Source organism: Dipodomys spectabilis, unplaced genomic scaffold (genome assembly GCF_019054845.1).
Source record: "Dipodomys spectabilis isolate Male_0828 unplaced genomic scaffold, ASM1905484v1 ptg000043l, whole genome shotgun sequence".
In the NCBI taxonomy this organism is placed as follows: Eukaryota; Metazoa; Chordata; class Mammalia; order Rodentia; family Heteromyidae; genus Dipodomys; species Dipodomys spectabilis.
In genome coordinates, this window is record NW_024870720.1 from 7,017,571 (window position 1) to 7,030,662 (window position 13,092).

Consider the following 13,092-nt stretch of genomic DNA (forward strand, 5'->3'; position numbering starts at 1 on the left):
AGATGCTGAGAGCTGAGGACCACAGTTCCTACCCTATGGAGGGGTGACTGCAGGTGGCCTCCAATAGACAGCCAGTAAGAAGCCAGGCCCACCCTCCACAGTAAGTGAGAAGTGAATTCTGCCAATCATCTGAATGAACTTCTAAACAGAGCCTCCTAAAGAGAATCCACATCTCGGTTTCAGCCGTGATGGTCCCTGAGCTAAGCCACGCCCAGCGAAGGTATACCTAGTCATCCCAGGCTCTGACTTCTGACCATCAAAACCTGAGGTAGTGCTGGGAATGTGGCTTAGTGGTAAAGTGTTTGCCTAGCATGCTTGAAGCCCTGGGTTCGATTCCTCAGTACCACAGAGAAAAAGCTGGAAGTGGTGCTGTGGCTCAAGTGGTAGAGTGCTAGTCTTGAGTAAAAGAAGCTCTAGGACAGTGCCCAGGGACTGGCAAAAACCAAAAACAAAAACAAAACTGAGACATTAAATATATGTGTTTAGTCAGAAAGTTTGTGGTAATTGGTTACACAGAAGAAAGTATTGCAGTCATCAACAGATCATTGGCCTGAAAATCACCAGAGGTGGTGCTTTACAAACAAATGCTTGAGCTCTGTTGCAGATCTGTTGAGTTTGAATCTCCCTTCATAGAAACCTGGGATCCTGAATGTTATAGATTTCTAAGTTGACTTGAATGCACATTAAAACTTCCGAATGAATTTACTTTGCAAATAATTTCTTATACTAACAACTTGGTGAAATGCTTTGGCAAAGCATCTCATAACTTCTAGAATTCCAGATTTGGAAACTTTTTTAGGACATCTCTAGGCTTTTTTATTGTGAAGTTATTTTATTTTTCATTTATTTATTTTCTTTAAGGAGCTGTACAAAGGGGTTTCAATGCAACATAGCAACTTATGAGTTCAAATGCATCATGATCCGTGTCCCCCTTTCCAGCCTTCTCCCCCATCATCCCCAACCCCACAAATCCCATCCAGTTACATTTTCACATGTGTGCATGGAACATTGTGACTATCCTCACCTACCAGTCCTCTCTCCATTTTTCTGCCCCCACTCTTCCTGAAGCCCCACCCTATCTCAGACAAAACATGGTTCAGCTCCATGGTTTTGTTAATCTGTCAGTTAATGGTTCAAAGGAGTTACACTATTGGAATCCATCTCTGAATGCCATATTTTAGTCAGAAGCTATTCTTTTTAAAGGACATAGTATCAAAAGAGCCAATTCATAAAACTAATTGCCAATGAAAATTAGCAAATTTCTTTAGGTTGGAAAGCCTAACTGCTTATCATTTGTTTATTCATTCACTTTGCTGATCTTATCTTCTGTTTTTCCTAGGAGCTAATGTCATATAACTTATAAGCTAATGGCAAAACTTCAAAAGAATCGATTTTAAAAAACCCCAAAAGGTAGGATAGCTGTCATTTTAATACCTTCTTCAGAATAGCTGAAGCAGATGGATTTATTTTTTTGTTCTCATGCTACACTGGAAATAGTTTCTTTTACTGACAGTTTAGGCAACAGAAGCAGTGAGAAACATTTGAAAACTTCACAAATGTCTATCTATGAATCTGTAAAATCTCTGACCAAAACATGTTGACTTTTTCCCCTAGAGCCTCTAAAGAACTCAAAAAATGAAGAAAAAAAAACTTCTGTGTGAATTTTGCCCTGACTGCATATAACAGTTCGAGTTCCAGCAGTAGAAACAGTGATTACATGAAACTCCATGCCTGTGTTGTTGAATAAAAACCCTTATCACTCTGTCCATAACAATGGTAGGTTGCCTTTCAATGCTGCTACTATTTCTTCCTTTCAAGAAAGATTTCTTTCACTTTTCATAGTTGCTTTTCTATCTATGATTTGTGGTATCTGAACACAATTCAGCTTTCCAAAGTAATTTTATATTTTTTCAGTCATGGGGCTTGAACTCAGGGCCTGAGTGCTGTCCCTTTTTTGCTCAAGGCTAGTGCTTTCCCACTTCCAATTTTCTGGTGGTTAATTGCAAATAAGACATGGACTTTCCTGCCCGTGCTAGCTTCAAACCTCAATCCTCAGATCTCAGCCTCTTGAGTAGCTAGGATTACAGATGTGAGCCACAGGGCATTTCTCACTATGAGGGTATATCTATCTAAGCCTTCTGCATTCTAGCCAGACTCTCTTCTCCAACTAAGGGAATTTGTCCACCAGTTTTTGGGGAAGGGGGACAATACTAGGATTTGAGCTTGCATGGCTTGCTTGCTCAGCTGGCCCTCTATCACTTGAGCCAGCAAGGGTGAGGCCCTAAGTTCAAATTCTAGAACCAGCAAAAAGAGAAAGTACTTTGAAAAGTAGAAAGGACTACCAAGTGCAAAGCAGAATGTGTGTGCCAGCGTCTGTCTACACGGTCCAGGGTTCTGCTCCAACTCTACTAGGATCATGGATGCTCAGCAGGGGAGGATTGAAGAAGGGCAAAAGCCCTCTTTCCTTCTCTCATACTCTGAGATATTCAGCTATCATGGTTCCTTGAAGAGACAGGGGCCATAAACACAAACTGTTACCTACCACCTACTTGGTTTCCTCAAAAGCTCTTCCAAATGGAAGGAATTGTGCTTAAGCTTTACTGGTTACCTTAATCAAGACAGGTATTGGAGTTTTTCCACTCATTTGGGGATTCTCATTCAATTCTAATCTGGTTTCATAAAAATCTTTCTGTCTTAATGATCTCTTATTGCCGTGAAAATGTGGAACTTCAGCATCACTGGATATCATCTGACCTTTGTATCCCATAAAAACATCAGCACTCTCCTGTAGGCTCAAAACAGCTTGGAGCCCTTTGAGACTAACAGAACCAATTATGGAAGCTTAAAATAGACTTCTATTATTTAAGGGGCTAACTTCCTACTACTTCAATACCGTGTCTGTTATTAACAGTGATCCTGAAACTACTCCACTGCAGTGAGAAAGTCAAATGAGGATGGAAAATACATGACTGCAGCATAATCTAAAGTTAGAAATGACAGAAAGAGCCTTGTTGAATTGACAGCTGCCAATACTCTGGGCCATTGATTCGATTCCCGTTACTTCACACTGCGGACGTCTATAATGCTCCAAAAGATAAAACCAATGGAGTGCTTCACTGTTTTTTTTTTTTTTTTTTTTTTTTTGTGGAGAGGGGGAGGGCTGTTTGGAGACATTATTAAAGGCTACAATGTGAGGAGCTGAGTGAAGTGGCTCATGCTTGTAATCCTAGCTTTTCCAGAGATGGAGATCGGAAGGATTGAGGTTCCAGGCCGGCCTGAGCAGAAAAGGTATCAAGACCTTTTTTTCAACTCATACCTGGGCACAATAGCATATACCTTTCGTCCTAAACTATGTGGGAGACTGAGATTGGGTGGATCTTTGCGCAGGTCAACCTGGGCGGAGAAGTCCATGAGACTTGAACTCAATTGAGGAAAGATGGATGCCATGGCATACACCTGTCATCCCAGAACCTAGCAGAAGCCTAAAATAGGTGAGTGGTGGTCAAGGTGCATGCTCAGGCATGAGATGAGACCTTACCTTAAAAATAACCTGTGAAAAATAAGGCTGGAGACCTGGCTCAGCAGTACAGCCCTTCCCTATCAAGCATGAGGCCCAGGGTTCAAACCCTGGTTCTGCAAAGAAAATTTTACAACTACTGACCAGGAAAGAGGAGAAGAACTTGATAGGTCTTTGTACATAGAAATAGGCATCCTTTCAGCATAGTTGAAGGAAAGTTGTATATATTTCGCAAACTTATTGGTTAACTACTGTGTACTCTCATAACTATGCTGTGTCAATCTAGGTTTGCAGGCACCAATTTCATCAAAGGATGTCTCTGACTTGAAGGAGCAAACTGGCTCTTGTGAAAACTATCAATCAAACACTAACACAAAAATAAAAAGGGCCACAGTGACAATTGCTACAAGGAGACTCATGGTATTGACTAGAATCCTAGACCTATTTCCCTGAGGATGCCTTGAGCCCAGATCTAGAGGGAAGGATGAAAACAGACAAAGCCTGGGAGAGGGGGAGGTGAGTGGGAGGCAAGGGTAGCAAGATCGTGAGGCAGGGACCATCTAAGCAAAGCTGGAGGAGATGTTTGAATGCATGTGTATCATCAGTGCTTCCAAACCTGGTATAAATGACTGCTGCATAAAGGCAGTCAATGAATGGACAGAATAAATCATCCTATCATCAGGTGGATCCTTCACACATAGGAATTTCCTCCTGCGGAGTCACCCTCTGCATTTTGATCTGTTCTGTAATCAAGCAGAGGGCTATAACCTTTCTGTTTTATGAACCCAACTCTGGATTTTAAGAGTCATAAATATTATAGTTAAGCAAGTAGAAATTAAATTTTCATGTTATCTTGTTGGGTTGCAAAACATCTGGCACCAGTAATTTATCTTCTCTTCTGCAGGAAATTGAAACTTGCTTAGTCTTTATTATACTGACCATAAACATGTTGCAAATTATAATTTTATAGAGCCATTAGTTTTATTTGAGGGGTAATAAAGTTTGGGTCATCCACTTACTTTTGACATTTACTGATTCTCTTACCCAATAAAATTCCATTTTTTCCTTGCCCTAAGTTCCTTTCGAATTCACCAACACAGCAAAAAAAAAAAAAAAAAACATTCCAGCCAATGCTGACATGTTTCTTTGTAGATTATTCACATCACCGCACAAGCTGCTATTACTTTATATAGAGAAAGCGTTGTATCAGTTTCCATTGTGAAATATAAAAAGCAAGAAGAGTTTTGATCCATGGCCTTACCTAGCAGCTGCCCCATTTACCATCATGCTAACACATGCTTTTGGTTTGGACATAACTGAATTTGAATTCCCACTACCAGTAACCCATTCTGTCAGTTACTTATTGTAACATTCTACTTTCCTTATGTTCCCTGAGAACCTTCCCACACTAATTAAACTAGCAAACTTAAACTCCTTCAGCTTCCATTTTCTCATCAGAAGAAAAGTAAGGCCTTGTGAAATACCATGTGTGGATGGATGGATTGTGCATGGGAGAGGGGCCTGGTGAAATACTTGCTGTCCTTCTGAAGCAGCCGGGGACAGCATCTCCTTAACTGTGTGGGTAATCCTATGACACGAAGGCCTGTGCTATACCGCAGGCCCGATGTTGGTGTAATGGCTGGCCTGTAGTCAGACTTCAATACAATTTGGTTGAAGAATTCAGTTGTAAAGATTTATCTATTTGGGATTTGGGGAGGATGGTTATGAAATGACCCCCAGCTGTAAGAGGCAGCTCTAATCCCAGAAACTTCTGTTAGAAATATTTATGGCCTGCCTGCTCTCTGGGCGTATGAACATCTCAAGACATCTCAAGTACAAGGAAAGCCAGAGCAGGCGATAATTCCTCTCTCTTCTTTCTGCCACTCAGAATTCCATTCTGTAGTCTATACTCAGTTGCCAGATGCTTCTCCTTGGGGCTTGCAATTCTGAGAAGAGAACAAAGCTCCCTCTTTTTTTTGGGGGGGTAGTGATTTGAGGAAGGGGCACAGTTGCTCAAAGAGAGCCACCAATGGTGGCAACAGCAAGGTTGTTCTCGTTAGACTATTTCTGAGATTGACACTTGGGTTGTAGTTTTTTACTTTTTGGCCCCTTAAATTCCTGTCTATTCTTTAAGCTTGGATTGCCTGGCCTGCCTATTGTTCTGTGGAATATCTACTGATTTTCCAGTACTTCACTTGTCTGTATTCAGTTAAGTGGGTTTTTAGGATCTGAAGCCAATGATTTAGATCTTAGTTCACAGCTCTTCGAAGTGCTTTCTTTTTCCCCAGGGCTAGTATTGAACCCAGGGTCTTTTCCATGCTAATTAAGCAGGTGAACAACTAAACTACATCCCAGCTCTTAGAGATACATTTTAAGATCAATTTTATACAATTTTCTAAATGCCTTCTTCAAGATGGTCAGTGTTTTTCGTTATTCTTTGACATCCTTAGCAATTGTATGAAATTGAATTCTAGATTCTTCAGCTAAATAGAATTTTTTTGCCAGTCCTGGGGCTTTTTGCCAGTCCTGGGGCTTGAACTCAGGGCCTAGTCCCTGTCCCTGAGCCTCTCTGTCTTCAAGGCTAGTGCTCTATCACTTGAGCCACAGTGCCACTTCCAGCTTTTTCTGAGTAATTTTTTGGAGATAAGGGTCTCACATACTTTCCTGCCCAGGCTGGCTTCAAACCAAGATCCTCCAATCTCAGCCTCCTGAGTAGCTAGGATTACAGGCATAAGCCAACAGTGTCCAGCTTATTAATATAATTATTATTATTACTATTATAGCTTGTACTAGCATTTGAACACAGGACCTTATGATTGTATAGCTTGGGCTCTACTACTTGAGCCATATTTCCAACCCAGATTTTTTTTTTGCTTGATGTTTTGGAGATGAAGTCTCAAAGACTAAACCTTAATTCCCTGGACCTGAGCCTCCTAAGTAACTAAAATTTCAGGCATGAGCTTACTGGCACCTGCCCCAAAGTTGAATTATGTTCTAACGATTCCTGGTCTCTGCATTTGTTTCCATCTTTCCCAATCCCTAAGATTGCTTACTTGCTCACCAGCTCTTTTTTTCCTCTCCAACTTTTATTGTGCATGAGCTACATACCAACTGTTATGCTGGGGACATGAATATGAAGATGAATAAGACAAGGTCACTGCTAGGTACAGATGACCATTGAATGAATGAGATGCTAAGTAGATTCGTACCAAGCTGCCATGTTTCTCAGTCAAGCCGAGCATATGGGAGGCATAGAGTCATTATGTGAATGATTTGTGTCAGTACAGTGGTGACTCCTTTATTCTGTAATGTTCCCAATTTCCCCAGGTGAGCCAGGCCTTGTGAGGTACTGCTGGGCTGTACTGGGAATCTCTCCGATTGCTCTCTCATACAATAAACACATTTGTGGAGGTGTGACCTGTCTACACCTGTGTGTGTGTGTGTGTGTGTGTGTGTGTGTGTGTGTGTGTGTGTGTGTGTGTGTGTGTGTGAATGAGTGACAATACTGACTTTGTAGTCCCCAGACAACTGGAAGGACATTGGGAAATGAATAGCTAGAGTTGACCCAAGACTGTTAAAAGTGGCACCGAAGTGACAAAGACATAGTGGCTTCTTTGAACTACATTTTTCCCCTCATGTTACTGCCTTCCCTCTGAAGCACACGGGCACACTTTCCCTTCCATGCTCACTGCTGCCTACAATCCATCATTGCAAAGAGCAGCCTTAGAAATGGCACCCAGATACAGTTTCTTTTCTCCTTCTCACTCAGAAAGAGCAGCTGGCATGGGGTGGGGAGGGAGATTGCATTCAGGTTAAAGGAGTAGAAATAAGAAGCCATCGTCTTCCTTCCCTCTTGAAGATGCTGAGCCTCCTAAGGATACTTGGTTTTAAAATAGACTAAGGCCCCTTGGCTTGCACTGAACATTAATATTATATACTCAGCCATAAAGCCAGAGGATTTTTAGTGAGAGTTAACAAAGGAAAACATGGCTGAGGCAGGCTTTGTTGGGTGAGTGAAAGTCCTAAGCTCATAAACACACTTTGTGAAGGTAGTACTGTGGTGTGCTAGGACTTAAAATTTATGATTCCCATGCCAGGTGCTGGTGGCTCACGCCTGTAATCCCAGCTACTCAGGAGGCTGAGATCTGAGGATGATGGTTCAAACCCAGCCCAGGCAGGAAAATCCTTAAGACCCTTATCTCCAATTAACCAACAGAAAACTGGAAGTGGTGCTGTGGCTCAAGTGATAGAGCGCTAGCCTTGAGCTAAATAGTTCAGGGACAGCGCCCAGGCCCAGAGTTCAAGTCCCATGACCAACACACCCCCCAAAAAAAATTGTGATTCCCCTGATTATATGAGTTGACAAGAGAACTGTTGAATTTTTCTCAGGCAAGACTTCAGTATTCAATATTATGACTGGAAACTAGAAATGCCCAGAATTTCTAGGGCAATCCAACAGTCCAGGAGAATTGAACAAAGCTGTTCCTTGTATCTTGACACAGGTATAAGATAAGAGAGCACCCAGGAGAAATGCTATTTCCTCCTTTTGGTCTGTAATCCTAACTACTCCGGAGGCTGAGATCTGAGGATCGACGTTCAAAGCCAGCCTGGGCAGGAATGTCCATGAAACTCATATCTCCAGTCAACCAACAGAAAGCCAGAAGTAGAGCTGTAGCTCAAACTGGTAGAGCACTAGCCTTGAGCACACACATACACACACACACACACACACACACACACACACACACATACACACACAAATAAGTTTTCCACTTAAAACAACTCAGTACCTTTTATTAACCAACCACCATGTTCACTAACCACTCAGAGTTCCCATCATCTTAGCTCACAGGTAACAGGAGTTTCTTAGCAGCCCTGGCTTAGTCATTTGACTAACACTGAGTAAAAAGTCTATTTTTTTAATGGAACTCTTCAGGTGCATCCTACTTTTCCCCAAGTTAAGGGTCTGATTCCCTGCTAATTTCAGTAGCTAACCAACAGTAAAATGCCAGGCAGGTCTCCAGGTGGCTATGGCTGTAGTTTGGGGACAGGGTATTGTCTGGTTTCATCTCTGAAAAGTGTTTCCACACCAGACCTGCAGCTTCCTTTTGGATCTTCTCATGGAGTATGGAGGGACTTGCCCCCGGCTGGAGACAGTGTGAGTAATACCACAGTAATTCTGTGCTTTCCAGAATCCAAGATAGTCTTTCTCTTTGAAGATGAGGATTTTGTCCATGTGAAAAAGAAATCCACCCTATCTTTCTTTTTAATGCAATTTGACAGCATGAATTCAAATGGAGGCTTCCCAATTAGAAAGAGATGAACCCCCGCCTCTGTACCAACAGCTCCCTTAGCTGCTGTAATTAGGGGCCCATGATTCCATTTCTGCTTCTCTAGAGAGGACAGGGGGCTTTTTAATTGGGGCTATTAGAAGTTCTCTTTCCACAGTGACACCCTCTGCAAAGCAAAGACTCCGGCAGAAGCCATGCCCACTCTGCAATTACTTCCTGCAGTTCTGAGGAATAATGGTATCTTGTCTCATTTCAAAACAAATCTGAGACTTTTATTCCTCATTGCTTTCTCTCCTCTGCCTACTCACCCGAGTTTCTTCTTACCAATTAAGCCAACTTTCCTTTATTTAAGGAGGTCGTTTTGATTGCAACTGTCCTCGGATAATAAGACATATTAAGCTGGATTTCATTTGCCCGGGTCCTTTATAGCAGATACAGGGCTGATGTAAATGAGCTGAGATCTTGAGCTGACTCTCTACTGAAATGATACAGCATTGGAATTTCCTGAGCATGCTCCCTGTGCAGACAGCAGAACTCACCTGGAATAACCCACGCAGTCAACGCCCTTCGTTTCTCAGAATTACCTCCTCCAAAGAGACCAGCCATAGACTTGCAATTATCACCTATTCCAAGAAAAGAAATGAAACGTTCAGATGAGAAACAAGCTTATTCTTACCACATAATTCCTGGGTGGACACAAGGGTCACAAGGAGAAAGAGCCATTCACAGCAAGATGTGGAGTAAGGAGTTGTCAAGAAGGTTTCCCTATTCCATTTTGTCCCATCTTCTAAAATCTGTGGTTTCTCCGCTACCATAGATACCATTCTTTCTCATGCTCTGTGAAATGTACCTTGCTCAAGGCTGCTCCTGGCATAAAAGTTTTAGAGAGTCCATCTCACTCAATGGCTGGTCTCTACAGCACAGGCCTTATCCCAGCAACAGGAGAAAACAATAGCTGGGCAAAGTAACATGTGCATATCATCCAAAGTGGCATGGGAAGCACAGGAAGAAGACTCTAAGCGAAGGCTGGCCCAGGCATACAGAAAGACCCTACCTCAAAAGTAACCAAGGCCAGAAGGGAAGCATGGAAGCATAGCTCAAGTGATAGAGTACCTGCCTTACAGGCTACGAGGTCAACCCCAATACACCCAAAGGTAAATACAGCTGAGAGTATCAGAGACAAGACTTGATAGAAAACTGTTCTCAAAACTATCTGCAACAAGTTCTTAGCCAAAAGAATGAAGGGTTCTTCTTATTCAAGCCTAGAAACAAGCTCTTGTTCTGCTACTGAAACAATCTGGTAATAAACTTAATAAGAACTTTGGAAATAAACAATCACCATACTGCTATTACTCTTTACTGAGAGCTAACTCTGCATTAGACACTATGTTTAACCTCTTCAATCACCTCTTTTTCCTTTTTATTTTTGGCTGCTTGGATTTGAACTCGGAGCCTCACATTTTCTAGGTAGGCACTCTACCATTTGTGCCAAGCCCCAACCCCTTTTGCTTTAATTACTTAAGAATGTTTTTAGTTATCTTTATGTAGTTGTACAAAGGGGTTTTAATTCAACATATCAATTGTTTTTTAATTTTTGTCATTATAAAGCTGATGTACAGAGAGGTTACAGTTACGTAAGTCAGGTAATGAGTACATTTCTTTTTGGATGATGTCATCCCTTCCTCAATTAGGTTTAGGGTGATTTTTTTGTTTTTTTGTTGTGCGTTGTTGTGGTTTTGGTTTGGGTTTTTTGTTTGTTTGTTTGTTTGTTTGTTTGTCAGTCATGTGGCCTGAACTCTGGGTCTGGGCGCTGTCCCTCAGCTCTTCAGCTCAAGGCTAGCACTCTACCACTTGCGCCATAGCTCCACTTCTGGCTTTTTCTGCTTATGTGGTGCTGAGGAATCGAACCCAGAGCCTCATGCATGCAAGGCAAGCACTCTACCACTGAGCCACCTTCCCAGCCCTGTTTTTGTTTTTGTTTTGTTTTGTTTGTTGGTCATGGGGCTTGGACTCAGGCCCTGGAGGCTGTCCCTGAGCTCTTTTGCTCAGGGATAGTGCTCTACCACTTTTAGCTACAGCTCCACTTCTGGTTTTTTGTGGTTAATTGTAGATAAGAGTCTCATGACCTTTTCTGCCCAGTCTGGCTTTAAACGTCGATCCTCAAATCTCAGCTGCCTTGATAGCTAAGATTACAGGTGTGAGCTACTCGTGCCTGGCATCACTTAGTTTTTAAATAAGCAGTTATACCTGGGCTACACTGGACCTTGATCCTCCTATTTATACTTTGTGAGTGGTTAGGATGACAAGCATGAGGCACTGTGTCCAACTTTATTGGTTGAGACTGAGTCTTTCCCAGAATGCCTCAGACCACCATCTTCTCAATCTCTGTCTCCTAAGTAGCTAGGAATACAGGCATGAGCCACCATACCCAATTACAGAAGCTCTTTGTTTCAATCCTTAACTGAAGAAGAAGCGCATATTTAGCTATGTTAACTTGCTCAAAGTCTATAGCTAATTAAGGTAGTACTGAGACTCTCACATCTGTCTTTAAAGCTATTCTTAAGGTGATGCATTTTAAGAGATCAACTACTCATATTATAAACTGTCCATCAGGCCTTACATTCAGCTAGTGTATGCTGACATACACATCAGTATCATCATGCCATTCTCTGACAATCCACTCTGGTGGGTGCCTATGGCAAACTACTGAGAGAGAGAGAGAGAGAGAGAGATCTGTAGATAGATAGATAGATCTATAGGTATATGGGGGGGGGGGGAGAGATCATTTAAGACCAGGTCTAAATATGTAGTCCAAGCTAGCTCAAACACAATATCTTCCTGTCTCAGCCTCTTGTGTACTATGATTATAGACATGTAACATCACACCTGGCTTTGTTACATATTTTTAACATTGTTCTTATTGTCCTGACTTCCAGTTATATCTGCTAAATCTTCTCTTTCCAGGATCTACTGACACTCATTCTTGTGTGTGTCTGTGTCTGTGTCTGTGTCTGTGTGTATTGTTAGGGATTGATCCCAGAGCATTGCACCTACTAGGCCAAGTGCTTTAGCAATTAGAGGGGAGGGTACTAGCACCTTTCTCTTTCTTTCACACGCACACATACATTAAAATTCCACTCATACTTATCATCTGGGGCCACTCTGCTCAAGATTGTTAACTGAAGCTGTCACCACTTCCTAGCCTTCCACCTCTCTTCCCTGACCTCCTTGAAGCCCCATTCAACTTCTTATTCACCCAGTCTTCCTTATCCTCCCATTCACTTCTCTGGATAAGAAAGATACGTCACTGCTGGTGCTGGGTCTTCTGGATTATCTAAATTTTCCCTCTATTCCTTGGAGTATCTAAAAATCACCATGTACCCATAGTAGGTATACAGCAAATGATACATTGAACTGAAAAGAAAATTTAGTCCACAGAGAAGTTCTTTGACTTACAATAGAACCTCCTACACAAAGGATTTCTTTCTCAGTACTCACTCTGCCACTTCCGGCCTGTTCTGTGACCTTCAAGTACTTTGTAGGTAATGAAGAGGATCAAAAGTATGAAAACTAATAGAACTAAAATGTACCAAGTGATCTTCATGGCGCAAGTGACATCTGTGAAGAAAACAACGTATGATAAAAATACAATAAAAGGTAAAGCAGATAGGGGGCAACATGGGGGTACATTCCCTTCCTGGGGAAGCTGAGGGTGTAGCCTTACTCATGACGAGTTACTTGCTGCCTTGAGTTCCTTCCTGATGTATTCAATGAGGGTTTTAAATAAGGAAGCTTGACCAGGTGGCTTTCAGGGATTTATTTAGTTCCAAAATTCTAGCATTCCTCTCTCGTACAAGCGATGCTGACATGAGTTTCCCTGTCGGTGCCCTCACTAGATCAAGACTACACACAGAAGTCTCAGAACCAATCGGTGGAAGTGATGGCAAGCACGATGAAGAAGACTGAGGCCTATGAGGGGCCAGGACAGGTGAGTAATCTGACCCTCTTCTCACCAGGTAAGAGATGTTCAGTTGTTTACAGGCCTATGGTCAGGTCACATTGAACATAACAGTTTCCCTGGTCTAAATTCAACCAAGATATGGTTGAAAGAGGGAGCAGTTTACTCAGAAAGAGGGAGCCATCCAGCAAATAATAAAGTATGATTTCCCTTGGCTGTATGAAAGACACACTGGCTAGCAGACCCAGGAATCAAAGATTCAATATGGATGACCACAGCTAGTTCAGGACACAGTCATGTACAGACTTTGTAAGCCCCTCTGTGTG

The 13,092-nt window shown here is 42.1% G+C and overlaps 1 protein-coding gene across 4 annotated transcripts in view; it reads right to left on the reverse strand.

Moving 5' to 3' along the window:
• Positions 1-13,092, reverse strand: part of Tmem156 (transmembrane protein 156) — an 88,504-nt gene that overhangs the window by 59,909 nt on the left and 15,503 nt on the right. For all 4 annotated transcript variants that reach the window (XM_042678182.1, XM_042678183.1, XM_042678181.1 and 1 more), the window contains 2 exons: positions 12,307-12,426; positions 9,348-9,431 (listed from right to left, as the gene is read on the reverse strand). In XM_042678182.1, the coding sequence (XP_042534116.1) occupies positions 9,348-9,431; positions 12,307-12,426 (204 nt within the window). The remainder of the gene's footprint in view (positions 1-9,347; positions 9,432-12,306; positions 12,427-13,092) is intronic.